Genomic DNA, 20,782 nt, shown 5'->3' on the forward strand with positions numbered 1-20,782 from the left:
ATGGAGCTAGATAGAGTCGAGCCAGTATATATACTTGGAAATTCGGACTCCACATATAGCACTTTCAGGCATTGATCTTATGAGAAGGGTGGTGATAGCCTATCTGTCACTCAAAATGTCCCCAGAAAACAAGCTAAAGCTAAGGTATCGCACAGACGCCGTTCTCAGAAGTTTACTAGCCTGACTATCTCACTTGAGAAATTAATGCATCATTGATTTTTTTTTTTAGGGGAGTTGATGCGTAAAACTTTTTAACTACCCCAAAATTAAACCAAGAGCACAAGTCTGCAAAACGCAGGAAAAGGACTCTATATCCTATCCTTACGCAGGAAAAGGACTGTATAAAATACGCAAAACTAGCAACTTAGAAACCCAAATATATTTGTTACCAGCTGTTCGTTTCAATCGTAGAATGGACTCTATATCCTTACCAGTGTTTGGTTCACTGCATTCCTAAAAGTTAATTTATTTTTCTTTTCAGAAGTTCGTTTATTCATTTATAGTTGTCCATTGTACCACTTTTGACACTTTTTTTTTGGCAGAAGGAAATTCATACAACAGACACTAGTCCTTTTTCCTAGTCTTTAAAGCTAGATTATGGGCTCTAGTTAACTCTAGGAACTTTAGAGATGCAAAAATAATTTAGTTCATAAACATCACTAATAATATCTACCACCTTCGCCTGTATCTCCACCTTCGCCTTGCTCAGCTCCTTTATAGCAGGGACCAGCTCCAGAGTCTGTGATTACATCCACACGGTTACTCATCGACCTCATATCGTTCAGGACGAGCCAAAATGCAATCGTTTCTGCTTGGAGAGGAGAGCTGGCAAAGATGTGTTGGTACCCTTCTCTATTATTTCTATCCAAAGGACTATACCATCCTACCCCTACAGTCCCATCAATAGCCTTTGCGGATTTGTTTCTCTTCCAAGCTCCATCAATTTGCAAGTTAAGAGGTTGAGTTCTTGTGGCCCAAAACTCACTATCTCCCCCGATGCTCAAAGACGGGTTCATACGCTTTCTCCCTTTTTTCTTCTCCTCCATGAATTTCGAGTTGTTAAAAAAATTAATGAATGAGTGAAATCAATAAAAACCCATTTAACATGTTTAGGAGAAAAATACTATTCCTTCCCTTCCTTATATTCTTCTCCGGAGCTACTCAAAAGTAAAAGAGAATCTTATAAGTTCTTTCTAATCTATAAAAAAAATATAACCACGTCTCATATAAGGTCTGAGTATTTTAAGAATCTGATCAAATATCGGATACCCATACAGATTTTTGATTTTTCCAACATTGGATATTAGATATCAGATATAATATGCACATGTATCAACAACATACAATTTCTAATTTATTTCGGACAAAACAAAGAAAAACCAGGGATTTGCCCTAAATCTAAAAAACAAAATCTCACGCCACATCTCTCTTCATCTCTCTTCTAGTCACCTTTCTCTCATCTCTCATCTCAAAATATCATCAGCGAGCGGCCACCCATTACCCATACCCATCATTTTCCGCATCACTGTCCTCCACTACAACCCCCGAGCCACGTCCTTCAAGCTGGCCACCACGACAATTCTTCCCAATATTTCACCCGTTGGTACTTATTTGCTTTATTTTGATATTTGAGTGCATAATTCATACACAACAATCCCTTCTTCACCTATCAAAGCTTGAACCCCAACTCGATCGTTTTTGAAGAATTTAGGTTCTTTTGACTTATTTATATTTTAGCCGAAAAACCCAAAGGATACTTGCTGAAACCCTAGTACATTTCAATGGGTAAAGAATGGACGATATTGGTACCGAAAACATAAGTTGCATCTTGTACCTCTTGATGGTATTGAAAATGATAATCAGTTTTTTGTTGTTGGGTCTCGTATTATTGTATGTGCAGGGATGTTTATCAAATATAAGCACGATGAAAAATTGATAGAATCGTTCTGGATATTTGATATCTGAATTACCCGATCAAAAAAAAATATCAAATTTTCAAATATCGAATATCTGGGATTTTCTTATCAGATACAAATATCATCAGAATTTTCGAATACGAATATCCGATACGTGCTCTCCCCTATATAGGGTAAAGGTGGCCACCAAACCAAACAAAAAATCATGTTTTTATAAAAATTACATCAAATATTCAAAGTTCTAACAATATGTAAAGAGTTGGTATTGACTTAAGTTACTTAATTTGCTACTATTCAAAGCTCCAATAAACCATGTTTAGTTAAAAGTTGATGTTACAAACTACTTCAACTAAAAAATTATTGTTATTAAAAAATCATTGTTAAACCGCGAACCAAACAACAGTAAACCGTATTAATGTGGTATGGTTTGGTTTGATTTCATCTGTTTTGGCATGTAATATGGTTTGGTTTGAAAAAATGTTAAACTATATTTGATTAGGTTTGGGTTTCGTTCCAATCCACACAAACAGAAACGTGTTCACCCCTGACGTTTTATAGTTGCGCATTAATTGCCCCTAATTGTTGACGGCCGTCAAGTTGCCGTTAGTATCACTTTACCATTATCCCCTAAGGAAGTTATGGGAAAAATTTACAGTCGACTCTCAAATTTGTCAAAACTTTTCAAAACATACTCTCCCGTTGCGGCAACTCATGTTTTGCCTGCAAAAATGGGGGATTTCGAATCTGCCGTTGACCAAATCCTAGTTTGAACTAATTTTAAGAAGCTGAACTTCATGGTAGAATTACCTCCCAATTCCCATTAAATCAGGGAAGGCTCATCTTCGTCGCCCTCTGCCAGTGGTAATGGTCCCACTTTGAGTCTTCGGCAATCACCCTCCCAACTCCCATGAAATCGGGGAAGGCTCCTCTTCGTCGCCCGATTGTTCTCCAATGGTCCCACTTTGAGTCTTCAGAAATAATTAACTCAACCCTTTTTTTTTGTTCTAGAATTGCGAATCGCAGCATCGCTCAGGTAATATACACTCCCGATCTCTCTCTCTCTTAGTTTTAAAAAGCGCGAAGCGCACTGAAGCGCCCTTGGAGCTTAAGCGCAAAGCGAAAGCGCACGCTTTTCGTAGGCGAAGCGCATCCGAAAAAAATAATAAATTTTCAAAAGTTCAGAAAATATGGAGAAAATATGGAAAGAAAAGATGAAAATAAAAAGAGAAATCAAAACGATAAAAGAAAAATTCAGAATCCGACGGGAAAAATCCGTCGAGAAGGCTAGAGAAATCAGGCTACGGGAGAAAATTGCACTAGGGTTTTCAAAAACTTTCCAAATATTCGCTTTTTAAAAAAAATCCCGTGATACTTTAAAAAAGAAGATTAGAGTCACGTGGCTTTATTTTTTATTAAAAAGAAGGATCGAATGTGCCCAGACTACAGGATGCGCAGAAGCACCGAAGCGCTAGGAAACGCGCGCTTCTTGTATTTCGCTAGGCTTCGGCTGGCAGAAGCGTTTTGTTGTGAGCTTCCGAGCTTTAAGTCCAAAAAAGCGCGCTTTTTAAAACCTCCCACGTTGGATTGTTAATGTGGATGCTCAGATCATTTTTTAAGTGAATTTCGAATTTGATTTTGTAAAATGGACTTGATTTGGGAAGCTTGGGACTTAGTTTTAAAAAGCGCGCTTTAGCGTGGGGCGGCTGGGGGCGCAGCTGGGATCGCGCCAGGAAAGAATAGCGTAGCGAGGTACAAGGTGCACGCGCCTTCTGCGCTTTTTGTGGAAGCGCGCTACTGTTGAAGCCCACGCTTCTTGTGTTCTGGGCGCAGGAAAAAGAAAGTCAGCGTCTTAAATGAAATAAATTAACACGTGACTATCATGTGATCCATTTTTAATGGGTTTTTGTTGGGTTTAACGGGCAGAATAGTAAGTTTACGAGAGAGAAAATCCTACCTGCGAATTTTGGGGGTTTTGGAGAAACCCTAGCTGCGATTTTAGAGCTGTTTCCAGTCACCTTGCTGCTGCCGAATTTCTCCGGCCATCAAGCCATAGAATCGCCGGAAAATTCCGCATCGTCAGGTTAATTCAATTGTTATTTTTTTTCGTTCTTCTCTCTTTGTTTTTCAATTTTTCATTCTTCTTCTTCCTCTGTTTTTTTGAATCTCATCTTCACTGATCTTCTCCATCTTCTTTTTTTTCGATTTCTCATCTCTGATCTTCTTCTCTGTACTTTTTTTGTGCATTTATTTATTTTATTTTTTCTGGGCTATGCGTTTCTGAAAGAAGAAGAAAAGGTAGCGCTTTCTGGAAGAAGAAGAAAAAAAAGAATGAGCTGTCGTTTATGGGTTTCTCTTTTTTTATTTACTTTTTTATTCATTTATTTACTTTTTTATTCTGATATTTTTATTCTGTCTTTAATTATTTTTTTAATGCTTTTTTTATTCTGATTTTGAATTCTTTTTTATCCTGATTTTTAATTCATTTTTTTTATTCTTTTCTAATTCTGTTTTTGATTTTTTTTTTTTTTAATACTTTTCTCTCTACGTTGTTTTTTAAACTAATCGGTTGCTCTGTTGTTACAGTAGCTTGTTTTACATAGGTTGTGAGTTTTATGACTTACTCTAAGCCTTTGGTTAGTACTTCAGACTCTTAGACGTATGTCGGTTTGATGTCTAGTAATGAATTATGCTTCCTTTTGTTAATTTATGCATTTATAATATAAGAAACATATTGATTTAAGTGCAAAATATATTCTAGAAATGATTTTAAAGGTTTTTGGCACTTAAGGTGCGCTTCACCTACGAAAAGCCCGCGCTTTCGCTTTGCGCTTTGCGCTTTAGCTCCAGGGCCCTTGTGCGCTTCGGTGCGCTTCGCGCTTTTTAAAACTAAGGCTTGGGACCCCACGCATTCCATGGGTAAGGACAGTGTATAGAAAAGCGCAACGCGCACTAAAGCGATATGAGTCCTAGAGCTTAAGCGCAAAGCGCAAGCGCGCTTCATCGAAGTGAAGCGCACTTTCTAAGAATTTAAGGGTTTTTTTTTTACTGTTATGCATATATTCCCTCTGTATTTATTTAAGCGATACACTTGCCTTTTCCGGTCATATTTATTTAAGAGATACTTGCCATTTTTAGTAACTTATCAACCCCACCATCTAATTAAATAATCTATCTACACCCCACCCCCACCTCCATCCCCTAAAATGACATGGTCCCCACTTGTTTTACTTATTAAAATATCTACCCAACCCCACTTGTTTTATTACTTTATTTCATTCAATTCTTTTTCTTAATACCCGTGCCCAACCAAGTGTATCTCTTAAATAAATACGGAGAGAGTATATCTTACTAAAATAACCGCAAAAATATATAAACATTAGATTTGCTTCCAAATATATATTACTCTTTGTTTTGACAAATAAAGCATATAACATAGTGTTTATCCAGAAGCTAGGGTCGGTTGTTGTGACACAAAAATAACATTATAAAAAAGAGCTTTCAACGTAAAGTAATAAAAAAAAAAAAAAAATCAATGAAGCGCCAAAAAGCGCGCTTTTTGCGCTTCATGCGATAAGCGCACTTCGGCGTGCTTAATCACAGGAGATTCGCTCATACCTAATTAAGCGCTTTGCCTTGGAGCTTCGAGCTTCAGGGCTTAAGCGCGCTTTTTCAAACACTGGGTAAGGGTTACGCCCTCTAGTTTCTCTCTAGCTTATTGAAATGCTTTTTGCACTCTTTTTTCATTGTGCGGTAATCATATTAAGAAATCATTAATTGGTAGCCAGTGTTAGGCATAAATTAAAATTTATTAGGATGGATGGTTCATGAAAATATAGGGAAGTAATTACGTTTAAAATTATTAAATATTCATGTTATTGGTGATGTACGTATTTACGTAATGATGAGTAGTTATATTTCTGTCGCGGAAGATGAGCGCGACGACAACGGTGATAACCAATATATCACATGGGCATTTGGTGAAATAAGTTAATAGCAGGGGCACATCATATAGAAAATGTAAACCTTAGGGGTATACGGTGAATTATGAAAACACGAGGTATATGGTGAATTAACTTAAACTTTGAGGGTATTTGGTGAAGAAACTAATAAATCTACACTCTAAAGTTTACTAAATAAGTTTCAATCACATTCAGCAAGTACAAATAATGGTAATCAAATAATCAATTGCGTTATCTAAGGGGAGCTCAAAATGACCTTATTTGAAGTAATTAATTGTAAAATGAACTTACCTTACTACTGGCCCTTGTCACATTTAAATTTCAGTGAAAAGAATTAAATTAAAGACCTTTATAAACTCTTCTTTAGAAGAAAAAGTTAAATAGTACATATGAAGATGCAACCTTTTAGGAACGGAGGGAGTAATAAGATTGAAAGTAATGACAGAAAAGTTTAATTGTAGGAAAATACGAGGGGTGAAAATAACAAGAAAACATAAACAAAATAATAGGCACCCAACTCCGAACACTAAACACAAACATCCAACTAGCACAGTCTACAACAAATGATTTCAAGAATAGGTTTCTGGAGGAAACATACGCTTCTATGTTCATTGTCTATATATACTTTGAGGCTTAAGCTAACATGGTCTTGGACAAAAACTTATTACATCTCACAAGTCCCCATCTTTTTCTCCTCCAAAATATGAACATCTAATTTTGATTGATATTGAAGGAACATTAAGTTACCCACGGCTTTTATGCCATCCCAATCCAACTCCGGGTGAAGTTGATATATAACACTTTCGGCACTAGAGTAGCCTCTCAACCAAAACTCATAAGCTTCCTTCTTACTACACGCAATAGTTGCAAGTTCATTGGCCACCTCAACTTCAGCGGTCTTCTTAGCAAGTTCAACCATCTTTCCTTGAAGCTCCTTTTTAGTAGACTCAAGCTCATGCACCACCTCCCACATTCGTCGACGATTCATCTTAACCATCTCTTTCATTTTATTTCGTTCACCCTGCCAGTCAACCATAAGCTTTTGGATCTCGGCATCATATTCCTTCCAAGCATCTTGATATGATATACTTTCTTTTAGCTTCTTAACCTTATTAACAACATCTTCCATCGCATTCCTCGTGTTCTCTCTCTCCATAAGCAAACGAGATCCTGGGAGCTTCTCGTAAAATGTTGGTGAAGGTGCACTTGATTCCAATATTGGAGAACTATGGTCGACGTAACACAATGAAGATTGTCTTTGAATATTAGATTTCAAGGACAACTCAAGATCGGTAGAATAGCATGCCTCTTCAACTTGCAAATCGTCATTATCCACGATTTTTTCACAAACCTCCGCAATACATTTTGCAGAAGAGGGGGGTATCGTAAAGCCATTGTCATTTCCAACTCCTTGAATATGCGGGACAAATGTGTGAGCTTGAACAAACTTTTGAGAAGAAGGGAGAATGGTAGATGCCAAGGCTGCACTTCTTCTCATCCCTTGATTAGGAGAAGAGATACAAATTTCACTATGTTCACCACAAGTCCTGAAATCTTTATATAGGGCACCATTGGAGAAATGATGCTTTTGTGCATCTAGGTCTAATTCCAAATAGTTTATCGGAGTTAACGCTGCAAATGTTCAATATAGTGAGCCGCAAATAAAACTTGACCAACATTGCTCATACTAATTTTGAAGTTAAAAGTACGAAGACAGAAACCACGCAAAAAATAGAAATGTCTAATCCAATAAGAAATAGTAAACTTTGTTTTGTAGCGCATAATAACTACATTTGTTAAAGGCAACCTCAATATCTTCATCTTGGATACAATATCACTCGATACCGGTTTGAGCAAGCTCTAAATATCAAAGCCCGAGGAAATGACCAAGCATGAAGGCAAAGTGGCTAAGAAGAATATTTATATTAAGAATTGACCATCGACTTGAGATCCACGTCAATAAAAACGCGCACCAACTCACATTGCGTTATGTCCTTGAATTTAGAATCCTATATCATAGCCTCCTAGGAGTACCTTAGAGACCACGGGTGTATGAGAAGGAAGAAAAAAAGGCTATGAGGCGTTACGTTATAGGGGGCAAGTGTTTTTTGTTGTAGGCTTAAATTTAAAAGGCGCGACTTAGTTTTAAAAAGCGTGAAGCGCACTGAAGCGCAAAAGGGCCCTGGAGCTTAAGCGCAAAACGAAAGCGCACGCTTTTCATAGGCGAAGCGCACTTAGAAAGAAATAATAAAATTTCAAAAGTTCAGGAAATAGGGAGAAAATATGGAAAGAAAAGATGAAAAAAAAAATCAAAACGATGAAAGAAAAATTCAGAATCCGACGGAAGAAATCCGACGAGAAGGCTAGAGAAATCTGGCTATGGGAGAAAATTACACTAGGGTTTTCAAAAACTTCCCAAATATTCGCTTTTCAAAAAAAAAAATCACGTGATACTTAAAAAAAGAAGATTAGAGTCACGTGGCTTTATTTTTTATAAAAAAGTAGGGTCTGATGTGCCTAGACTACAAGAAGCGCTAGGAAGCGCAGAAGCACCGAAGCGCTAGGAAGCGTGTGTTTCTTGTATGTCGCTAGGCTTCGGCTGGCAGGAGCGTTTTGCTGCTTTTGAGCTTCCGAGCTTTAAGCGCGTTTTTTAAAACTAGAGCATCGAAGGCGCAAAAGTACCAAAAAACAATCAAAGGCGCACCAAGGCGCAAAAGTCCCAAAAGAAGTTGATTACACACACAATTCTTTTTTTTTTGTAGAAAAAATCAAATTAGTATTAATTTTTCACAAAGGGATAGTTTTACACTAAAAGTCTTTTTAAGGAAAAAAGTTAATTGTTGTCACAAAAGGGTAAAACAATAATTATACTAAAACTGAAAACCTTTTTTGAGGAAAAAACGTTAGCGAGGAAAGGTTCACGAGAACTTTTATAACAACCGACTCATTAGGAGAAGTGGCCACACCTTACATAAAACAATTATTTTAAAACAAAAAAAAAGAGATATTTACACGACTCGTCGCCGAAAGAGACAACAAAAGAAGGGGGGAAATATGTAATAATTTGGGATTTTCTCTCTACACTCAACATTAAAGTAAATTCTGACTTTGGGGAACCATTAAACTCACGTGGTTTTGGCTTTTTAAAAGAAATTATTACATGCCAACAATTCGAGACATGCATCATAAGATTCGTAAGGCGCTGCTCGAGATGGCAATGGATCTAGACCCGATCCGGATCAAATTTTGGACCGGGCAGATAGGATACAATATGGAATCTGCTTTTGAGATCCGGAACTAGTCCATAGACCCGTTTTAAGAAAAAGTAAAAAATTTAACAAAAAGTACTATCTCCATGAATGATCCTTACGCTTACTATTTACACGGTAATTGAGAAACTTTGACGACAATGTGATGGTGAGTGTAGCAAGTGGAAAAATAAGTGGCTATGAATTGTCCAACAATGTAAGTGGGTAAGTTGTGGTATTCTATAATAAAAAGAAAAATGTAAGCGGTATATTCTGGTGGTCCAAATTAGGGTATAAATGTAGAATTTATATATCATAAATGAAACAAAGTACATTGTAAAGAACTTTCAGACCTGACTAAAACAGAAAGCATAATAACTTAATATTAAAATATTGTGAGTGGGTAAGTTGTGGTAGTCTCCTAAAGTTGTATATTGTGGTAGGCCAAATCAGGATATAAATGTAGAATTTATATGTCAAAAATGAAATAGAGTAGAGTGTAAAGAACTTTCAAAACGGACTAAAACGAAAAGCGTAAATAACTTATAAGAACAGAGGTAGTATATATAAAACATAAATAAAATAGAACTACTTTTACATGATTTAATATTTGTTTTCATTATTTCATTAGAAAATATTTTATAAATTCTTTAAATGCATAATTTTAGTATAAATATTATTATTTGAAAGAAGAAAAACTATGTATGTATCCATTTTCGGCACACGTATCCGGCGGATCTAGATCCGAATCCAAAAAAATTTGAACCACATATGCAAATCTGAATCCGGGTCTATGAATCCGATCCAAATCAATTGGTTGTCATCCCTAGGTCGCGTTGCACCGCCTTGAGCCTAGGAAAATGCACGCGCCTTAGCCTGTACTACTACTCAGTTTTTGAAACTAGTTCCAGCCAAGACGCACCAAAGAGGCGCACATTAGCCACTAGTTTCAAAGAAATTTATACAGTGCACTTCAATATGGAGAAACACCCAAAGATGTAGAAATAACATAATTGATATGTATTTATCCTATAAAATAATAAGAGAAAGCCTAAGCCACTTAATCCCATTCAAAATCAACAAAGCCACCAACATCCTTGAGAAATTAACCGATCCTTTCCACCTATACCCCGACATTGCATTATGTCACTATTGCAATATCTTCTCCTTCACCAAATCAAAACCCACAAATTGATGGGATCTTTAACAAATCTTGATTGTTCAGAAAGCACACAAAAGACTTCTTTATATATCCCTCCTTACAACATTGTCTTCTCCAAAGACAACTAACTAGTAAAAGAAAACATGCGAGTAAAAATCATACTCATTTTTATCTCGAAGTGCTATCAAATAACCCCTTGTGGTGATCCTTCTCATCATCCACATATAATTGGCACACTTACTTAGATATAGCGGACCCACCCTAACCTCTTTATCTTCATAAGCATTAGTCGACATCACTGGCATCAAAGCGCTAGGTGACAATTGCATAAGACCTACACATAGTTGGCTAAAAAAATCTTCAAATACGAGTTGCGTCATGCCACACCTTAGTCTGGCAAAGCACACTCCACATCGCTTCTATTACCCAATACTACTTGAACACGTAAAACAATTAAAATCTTGCATCTATTTTAAATACAACGTGATTCAATTTGTTTGGAAGCTAAATTATATTCTCGTTGTCCTTCAATCTTATTAACCAAGTTATTCACGACATAAATAAAACTCTAAAATATCGCCCACACAGTTATAGATAATCTTTTAATGTGAAGGACCCATACCAATTAACTATTTCTTACCACCTTTTTCATATATTACCTTCTTTCTTATACTTTCTATCAAACTAACAATAAAAACACTCTACTCTGTCATATCTACTCTACTTGCAATGAAACAACACAATATATGGCTTACGATATGACTTCCCTAAAAATATGGTAAGAGAAGTGTTCAAAAAAATTTAGGGACGAAAGAAAAAGTTAAAACAATTTATTACACCACCCAAGACTCTAAAATGGAAGGGTAAACAAATAAAATAAAATTTGGTGGAGATGTAATCAATATGTTAAGGGCACCAAAAGTCAATAGGAACGAAATTTAACTATACGAATTCTAGTCGGTTGTCATTCAATTAATTACAGTATAGTTAAATTGAACTTAAAAACAAAGGAAATCTATAGAAATAAATATTACTTAATCTTTAAACAAGAAAAAAAGTCGACTATTACACAGAATTAGGAAAGTATCTACAAGTGTGAGCAATTTTCTTTGCTAGGAGAGAGAAAAAGGAAACGTTTTGACCTTCATGTTCTTTTTGTGATATATCTAGGGGTGTGCACGGTCCGGTCCGGTCCGGACCGGAAATTGGACCGGAACCTAGGTCCTTGAAATTATACGATTCCGATTTTCCGGTCCGGTCCGGACCAGTGACCCAGAATCTAATTTTAAAAATATAAATTTTAGATAGAAGAGCCCAACTTGTAGCCCACATACATTAATTTTCCCACACAAAAAAACACTTTTGATATTTTTTGTATGTCATTGGCCTTTATCCCCTTAAATTAAGCTTATGATGTGATGTATGATATACTTAAAGAGAAATATAGGTTGTAAAAAGATAAAATTGTAAAAACAAATTGAGTTTAAGATGGTAAATCGCAAAAATTTAAAAAAATACCGGTCCAAGCTGGTCCAAAACCGGACCGGACCTGAATTTTCCGATTCGGGTCCGGTTCGGGCCGGATTCTGTCAGGTCCGGTCCTCGGTCCGTGAATTTTGAAAATTCCGGTCCACCGGTCCAACCGGTTTCGGTCAGGTCCGGTTTTGGACCTGTGCACACCCCTAGATACATCAATATCATACTAAAGGGCTTGTTCTTAATATTGTGAGTGAGAAAATTCAATTTTAAAAAAATAAAAATTAAAAACAAGTTTACCTACCTTACTAAAGATCAGTACTTAATAAATTGAAGACTTCGTACTTCAACTTTGAATTCTTTTGATTTCTTAACATCCACGATGACGTTAACCGATGTAAATGGTTTAGTAGACGGTCCGCATAAATTGCCAAATCAAAGGACACCCATACTACATTGCAACCACCTTGTGTTTGCTAACATGGTTAACAAAAAAACATCCAATGACTAGCCCTGCACCCATAATTATTCATATATACTCCCCCCGTATTTTAAAAAGTGATACACTTTGACCGCCACATAGTTTAGGAGAGTGAGTTGAATTTATTAAAATAAGATGAAAGTGGGGTAGTAGTTAAATTATTTATTATAGTAAAAAGATGTTGTGAGTAAATGTGGAGACCACAAGAAAGAAAGAAATATTAATGTAATGGAAAGTGAGGACCAAAATATGTCAAAAAAGGAAAGTGTATCTCTTTTTAAAATATGGTCATTTAAGGAAAGTGTATCTCTTTTTAAAATATGAAGGGAGTAATACAGAATCGTTGCTTTTCCATAAACCCAAAAACACATTTAACCATTTAATCTATAATAGTGTGTCAAACAAAAATAAAACTATATACACTTCTTAACTAATCCCATATAATAATGCTTGTTCTCTTGTAATAGTAGAAAATACTATTGAAGTTATCATATTTGACCTTGAAAGGGGAAATCGAGTAGCTAAATTGGGTGCAAAGGAAGGTAACGATCCAACTCCTAGAAACTTAATTAAAGGTACACAGTCCAACTCCTATAAACTTTAGAAATCCTTCAAGGAAGCACTAGTCATGCATTTAATACACCAGCTAATAAATCTTGTACATCATTTATCAATGGGGATTTGGAAAGGAAAAGGTTGCATATTTGCGTGTTCCCAAATTAACATCATGTTCATTATTTGATGTCATATGTTCCAACTCAAGTAAGTCCCCAAAATGGATAAATGCATCCAAAACGTAAAACTTGCACTAAAATCCATGGGACCAGTAGCTTCTAAAACTAATGGACTTGTGCAAAAACGCATTTCATCAATTACGTATTGGCCATATGACTATACGAACATACTAAAATTATCTAGACTTATTAAATCTTATTTAAGTTGTAAAATGAACTTTAAAGCCCATAATAACCCTAATATGATTTCAAATAGGGGAAAATAAAAACAGAAAAAAGGCCATGAAATTATCCAATGAACAATAAGTAATTGAAATTGGGCAAAGATGTCAAAGTGCGAAAGGTACTCGAGTAAGGATTACATCCTAGATCAAGGATGTAATGATGTATTACTTCCTAAAAGATAACCCAATTGTGAAATATTACCTACGTGAGACGGTTTGTGCTGACCCGCTAAAACGTTGCATCTAGCCAAAAATGGCACTAGACCGGAAAACCCAACCCAAGCTAAATCTAGCAAAGTCAAGTGACAAAAAAAACAGCCCGCTAAAAGTTTATACCAGAATGTAGTTGAACTTGAAATTTTAGGTTGATCGGCCCAAATCCAACCTATTCAATCAAACGTCTAATCAAACATAATCAAACATAGGATGCGTGTGGGTCACATAAGCAACAAGGTCGATGTGTGTGAGTCAAATAACCAAACAAGGTCGATTAATCATGAAGCTTCAATTTAAGTTTTCGTCTCAATCTGAAACCCTATCCTAAGTACTTTTGTAGTGGTTAACAACCCTCCTACCAAACAAGACTTTCCATGTATAACATACAAACATCAATTGACTTATCCATTGGGTCAATAATTTTGCTCCCCAAAATGTAAGCCTCCCTACAACCAAAGTTGGGATAAGGAGAATGTAGCGTCACGGTCAAGCATAGTAGTGGAAGGCCCGTTCCTCCTATGATGTTGTATCATTAGCTATCCACATTGAGGCAATGTAGCAAATGTCTGTAAGAGCTTGTAGACTCAAAATGAAATCATGTGGAAGTCGTCTAGAGATGTCCTAATACCATGTGCTTTAAATTAAACATTTAGGATAAACATTAACCAGAAATTTTATTGCTTCCAGTGCACCATAATCCACAGTTATTTGTCTCGGTCACTTGATCTGACTTAATTATCATCCCAAAGAGTAAGTAATCGAATTAAAGGAGGTTAGTTTTTTTCCTTCCTGGTTGAGAACAACCAGCAGAGTGTTATTCCCTACTCCACAACCTATACCTCCATTGTTTTGTTCAACTCCCCTTTAATTGAACATCTTTTTATGGTATGTCCTAAATCTGAATCTACCAAACACAGGACATGTGTTACGTACTTATTTGCACTGGTCTCATTCTCCTTCCTTGCCACTTATACCATGGTATCATGGTGAGGTAAGACTTCTCCTAGTGGACTCACATACGGCACTAGGCTATTAGTGATCTATTTTGCAAACTTTACTAAAAGACAAACGAGTCCCTGAGGTTGGAACCAGAAAATATATACTACATCAAGCGCATGATGCTATCCAAAAAGAAATTGGAGAACAATAGCACCATATCATGAATAGTGGAAAACTAACCTTGATCATTTAATCTAGGATCTACTTGGGCAGCTCTTTCTTTGACATTACTTCTACAAGTGTCAACCATACCATTAAATAGACCACATTCTTGATTGAGGGCTTCAACACGCACTCCATCCACCATTAGTGGGTTATTGTTCACAAACGTGTCAGTTCGGTTTGTTCCATGACACACCTTCATTGGCATAACGACTTTTGAGGCATCGACGGGCTGATCATTTTTTTCTTTCCCTGTATAAATACCAATACCAGAATGAAGTCCATATTTTCAAACCACGTAAATTAACTAGCTCCATAAGAGGAAGATCTAGAAGTTATAGCTGATATAAACGCAACTAGATCATTGCAGCATTATGACGATTACCTATGGCTGGAACACCAAGAACATTAAGTTTGCATGTATCAACCTCCTTCCTTGAGAAAGTCGATACCTTACACCTCTTACTCCTAGCTCTCTTGCATTCAGGCCCTATCGGTGGTATTAGGTCAAACTTCACTTGAGTTGCTCTCTTGCGCTTCATCCCATGCAAGGATCCAGTACCAATTGCTTGAAGACCCAGAACAATAAATTCTCGGACATCACTTGTAATATTCTGACAAGCATTGGCTGTAGCATCAGAAAGCCCAGTGTCCTCATTAGAATGATCTGCACAAATTTCTTCGTCCATTCCAAGACTAGGATCACCAAGATCCAGAGCTTCTTGGGCAACTCTGTTATACATAACATCTCCGTATTTTTCAACTGGTTTATTAAAACTAGAGGCCAAAGGAGGTGGGGAAAAACTTATTATTTGAATAACAATTTTCCCCGATGGACTTCCCAATAGAACTACTCCACTCATAATCTCTCTAGGAAATTCCATGAAAGAAGAAACAGGTGCCTCAGATTCTACCATGTCCTTTAATATATAGTTCAAGGATAAACAACTATCATATTGATTTGAGCTTCCACAATGCAATGATGGTGGCCAAATGCACAGTGGTTGCACCTCTTCTTCAACATGGACAATTGCATTCTTATCTGGGAAAAATCGTAAAAGAACTTATTAGATATGTGCAGTGGTCCAAAAATAGAAGAAAATAATCTGAAGCTTGTATAATAAAGAAACACAAGTATAGAGGAAGAGAAAGTACAATGTTCGCTTTCTCTTTCAAGTGCTACAGTAAACTCTTCAATACATTCTTCAGTCCTAGCTCCATACGAGTCGAATTGTTCACATTCCATCAATGGAGAACAGTACTCGCAAAACCAATCAAAAGCATCGTCGATACTCCCTGGTGGTAAACCTAAGCAGTATCTGGAAAAATTGCAGAAAGGGGAGAAATAATAAGGGGAAATAACAGTAGCTAATTTCTACATGGTGATCCTCTGGAACAACAAGAAATTAACAAACTTGATTTTAACTCCCTCCCACATGGCTTCTTAATGTTATATTACTATCCTGCAAAATTAGACATCTATCTGTGCAATGCAAGCTCATCCTTGAAACGTGTTCTCTTTTTTGGTAAAACTGCTAGTTCTGAGCTTGACTAAAACTGCTAGTTCCATCCATTAGCAACTAAATACCCATACAGAATGAAAAAAACCTTACTGGTGCACAGCAGTATCTGAACACTTTGAGCAGTAAATCAGAGCAATCGAGTATCCGCAATGCCCACAAACGTTGCAAACTTTCACCTAATAACCACCATAAGCTCTCATCAAACACACATAATGACCATTCGATATATGAAGAAAGAAAAACAACCAACAATAGACTATAAAGGGTGATGGCCAGTAAAATAAACTCACCCTCAGCCTCAAGAAGACAAAAAAAAAACTACAGATAACATTTTCATTTGCATGCCAAAGGAAGACCCTGAAATTACACTCCTACAGTCCTACATATGCACCTGAACAAACACAGTAGAAAATGGAGGATCTAAATGCCTCATTTAGTCATTATGCTATCTAGGAAAGCAAGAAAGTAAAACGCTTGGGCATTCCGTCTTTCCCTCCCCTGTAATGAACCAGCGAAATGAGGGGTTTAATTGGAATTGCACAATCCCTTCGCTGGAATCTTGAAGGAAAAGGCAAATAGGTTGGAGAGGAAGTGGAATAAGGAAAACTACAAATAGAGGGTAGGAAGGGATAATGAATTATGAGAAGAATCGAGAAGTTATTTAGCGTCAAGTCTCTCCAATACTTGACATCTATCTTTCATTTTCTGTAACTTGAACACTATCAATACAAATCACCATTGTTAGCTCTTTTCTTCTTTATGAGTTAATAACTACCCTCCTCTTTCTCCTAGGGAATGAGAAGGGGCGCAATGGAGAAAGGAAGAACATCTATAACTTCTATAAACCGAGGGATGAAACGAGGAAATCGTAGAGTTTAAGTATGTTGACCTTTAGTATCACACACTAGCCTTAACTTAAGGGATGAAAATTTCTTGGATATTTTATAGAAGAATCAAGATAAAGGCGCCAAATATTCTAAAGATCCGCTCTCAATAATCCACAAATAAGCACAAAATCTTCATTGATCCACAAACAAACCAGAAAATGAGGAACAACGTTTCAATTAGTAAAAAAAACTTGACAGTTTTCACCCACAACACTACATTAATGCACAGCAGTTTGCAATAACAGAGGATAGCTAAAACTATTTATCACTTTGTAATGTAAACAGTAGCATACAACTTTTCAGGATTACTTCCATCTATACTCTGTAAATGCGATTAAAAAGGGACAATATAAAATAAAATCTGGAATGGACACTTTCGTCTCAGCAGCAAAGGGGATTACAAAATTGTGTCAGCAATCAAGGACGATAATCAACATTCAGTTAAACCCCAAAAGTTAATCAAAACCTCTTCTTTGACTAACAAATGGAATTATTTTAATCAAACAACAGCCCCTTCCACATTACGCCCCTTCCTAAGGTACGTAAGGTAATCCCGACTCGTAAAACCTCACTAAACATAACGATTTCCCAGAAGTAACGGCGTTTTAGATCAGCAAACTTAAATCAACAATCTATCCATAAATATAATAAAACATCTAACAACCAGAAAAATCACTACACATAACATTGTTTTTTTCCTCAGAAGAGTAATTAATCAACAATCTATCACTATAATCAATCATCAACACCAAGAAAAAGGTACTAATATTAAATTAATTATACATGAAATTTAAATTATTATTTTTTTCACCTTGGGCCTCGGTGAAATCACCATGCCTTCAATACCATTCTTTTGTCTAAAATTTCCCGACTTTTTCCTGCAAAACCAAAGAACTTACACATGAAAAAAATCCAGATTTAACATGCAAGAAACCCCCCATAAAAATGGCAGAAAACCTAAAAACAGGGGAAGCCCAAATCGAAGGGTTGAAGAAAAAGAATATCATACTCAAGTTTTTCTCTCTCTTCAACGGATTTCACGCTTGGATGGTGCCATGGCGATGAATTGTCGAAATTGTTCAAACCCTAAAAACAGGAAGGATACGAAGAAGAAGGAAATACGGAAGAGTTAAATTTTGTAGAAAAAACTTAAATTAGGGTGTACAAATGGGGATAGTCGAAGAATTGAGGTTACCTTGCGTTTGATTTTTCTGGTTTTCTTGGATTTCTGACGCTTCGAAGACTTCATCACTGTCGCTTAAGCTTATGTGATCGTTCTGTTGCATGAGTGTGAGAAAGGAGAAGAGTGATGGTTGTCAATTTCTCCAATTTCACATGGGAGGTTTTTGTGGGGTAGGTAGATGGAGTTTATAAGAGTATAAAAGTTCAAAACCCTATAAACCCAACAAAGGACGAGTAAGGCCCGATTTAATTTACCTTATTTTAATATTTTCTCCGTCTTTTAATACTCGCAACGTTTGTTAGTTTCACGCATGCCAATGCAAACTTTGATCATTTATATCTTAAATTCTCTTTATGCAAAAATTATAAAAAGTTGATATTTTGAAAATACACATTGAGACGAATCTAACAAGATCCCACATGACTATGTTTTACCTTATATAAAAAACACTACGAATAGTCAAAGTAGATTATATGAATAGTGGCAAAAGTCCAAACGTTGCGAGTATTAAAAGACGGAGGAAGTACTTTATTACTTAGATTAAATTAGATTAGATTAAATTAGATTAGATTAGATTAGATTAGATTAGTTCAGATTAGTTCAAATCAGTTCAGTTCAGTTCAGTTCAGTTCAAAAAAAAAAAGTTTAATCCAGGTCAGAGCATATTATTTTTATTATTATTATAATAATAATAATTATTATTGCTATAATAAATAAATCGTTTACACGAAGTTGGATGGGAGCCTACAACTAACTGAACCCTGACACCCTTATTCAAGGCAAAGCACAACCTTTGAAAAGGAAAAGAGAATGTTAGCATTGGCACACTGCTTTGAGCATCCCGTGTGACCCTAAACAAAACTCGAGTGAGTCACTCCCAATTCTCCAAAAGTTGCGAAGACATAAGCAATAAAACTATACTCATTATCTGTGTGTTCACTTCATACTTCTTCTTCTTCCTGGCAATAGAATTAGAGACAACAGCTCCAGGAATAAAAGCATCAACACCTGCCCCCGTGAAGGGAGAGACACTTATGACATCCAATCATACAATTTTGCCTTCGTCTCAGGAATAGGCAATAAGGTTCGCGGGTAAAAGATCTTACCCTTCCTCATACAAAAATCCTAAAAACACCTTCGTTTGCACAATAACACCAGCCTAAGTACAAATATCACCCAACACACCCCCGGGTTGAGTTATGGAGGAATTTAAGGCCAATATCGTTGCCATAGTGCACAACATGATCCCCAAAGCGATCTATATTTTGGATGAACAACAAGGACAAGTTAAGTCAACATGAAACATAAGAATCGCAAGGCTATAGCACAAAACACACCTGAATTGTCTTGGGTGCATCGTCTGCCCTAACCCATCAATTGGAAATGTTCTCAAGAAGTCCAAAGAGTGTGTCGCATTGTTGCTAATGAGTATGACAATGAACCGAACCCAATTCGATACCTGGCCCTACAGTGACATTAACCCGATTAGTACCCGACATAACATGTAGTGACCCGATTTGTGCAGTAAATATTTTACGCTTGAGCATTTTGTGATGACCAAAGTTATTGACTCGAAATCCATATTAACTTTATACATGTATTGGCTTGACAAGAATGCACTATGGCTTGATTTGAATAAAACTCAAATTTGAAATAAATTGATCATTAACTTTTAAAATATAAGATAAAGAAGCATAGGTTAAAACCTTGACCAGACTCGATAGTTATCGGACCAGATTTTGACCCTTGTCCAGGTGTGAACTTGACCTGAATTTGATCGACCCTAATTATTCGATCCAAAATTGACCCGAACCTGAAATTACTTGTTACAAAATCGGCTTAAACCCAACTAGATAAGAGTCATACCCAAAACTGAACCCGGCCTGAAAATGACTCAACCCGAACCTGACTTGTACTCGAAATGGAAAAATAAAACGACATAACCAGACCGAAAAGTGACCCGACCCGACCCGATATGATCATGACCCGAGTTGACCCGAACTAGACCCGTGTAAGTGTATCAGAACCAACCTGTCCGGATCCAAATTGGTTTGTCTAGATCAGAACCAATCTATCTAGATCATATCCAGATCAGAACATATATGACTAGCCGATATGTCCATATCATAACCTATATATTCAAATCAAAATCGATATGGCCAGATCATCTCTAGATCAGAACTGATATGTCCAGATCATAATCGATCTCTCTGGCCAAGTCTCTAGATCATGTCCTGATTAGATCCGATCTGTCCATATCATGCCATATAAAAAACTACATGTCCAAATCACAAACGATCTATCTAGATCATGTCCATATCAAAACCAATATGTTCAGATCAAGTCCAAATCAAAACTCATACGTCAAGATCAGAACCGATATGTCCAGATCATATCCAAAACATAACCTGTTTGTCAAGATCAGAACCACTATATATCATGATCAGAACTGGTATGTCTAGAAGATGTCCAGATCAGAACCTATTTGTCCAGATCATATCCGACTCAAAATAGATATATCAAAATCATGTTCAGATCAGAATTGATATGTCCAGATCAGAATTGAGTTGTCCAGATCAGAACCCATACATCCAAATAAGAACCGGTACGTA

At 36.4% G+C, this 20,782-nt stretch overlaps 1 protein-coding gene across 1 annotated transcript; it reads right to left on the reverse strand.

Moving 5' to 3' along the window:
• Positions 1 to 6,378: 6,378 nt before the first annotated feature.
• Positions 6,379 to 18,346, reverse strand: LOC110775291 (uncharacterized). Its single transcript, XM_021979899.2, has 8 exons — positions 18,183 to 18,346; positions 17,997 to 18,073; positions 17,799 to 17,865; positions 16,191 to 16,276; positions 15,733 to 15,896; positions 14,963 to 15,619; positions 14,596 to 14,829; positions 6,379 to 7,507 (listed from the first exon to the last, which is right to left on the reverse strand). The coding sequence occupies exons 1-8, from the start codon at positions 18,234 to 18,236 to the stop codon at positions 6,540 to 6,542; spliced, it is 2,307 nt and encodes a 768-aa protein (XP_021835591.1). The 5' UTR covers positions 18,237 to 18,346; the 3' UTR covers positions 6,379 to 6,539.
• Positions 18,347 to 20,782: the final 2,436 nt, after the last annotated feature.

The sequence above is a fragment of the Spinacia oleracea genome, chromosome 1, assembly GCF_020520425.1.
Source record: "Spinacia oleracea cultivar Varoflay chromosome 1, BTI_SOV_V1, whole genome shotgun sequence".
NCBI classification, from domain to species: Eukaryota; Viridiplantae; Streptophyta; class Magnoliopsida; order Caryophyllales; family Amaranthaceae; genus Spinacia; species Spinacia oleracea.

Bases quoted from the DNA above. Each gene is read 5' to 3' on its own strand.
- LOC110775291 (XM_021979899.2), bottom strand. From the start codon at position 18,236: ATGAAGTCTTCGAAGCGTCAGAAATCCAAGAAAACCAGAAAAATCAAA. The intron at 16,277-17,798 runs GTGAAAAAAATA...GGTGGTTATTAG, and splicing joins TGATTTCACCGAGGCCCAAG to GTGAAAGTTTGCAACGTTTG. The intron at 15,620-15,732 runs GTACTTTCTCTT...GATTTTTCCCAG, and splicing joins TGAAAGAGAAAGCGAACATT to ATAAGAATGCAATTGTCCAT.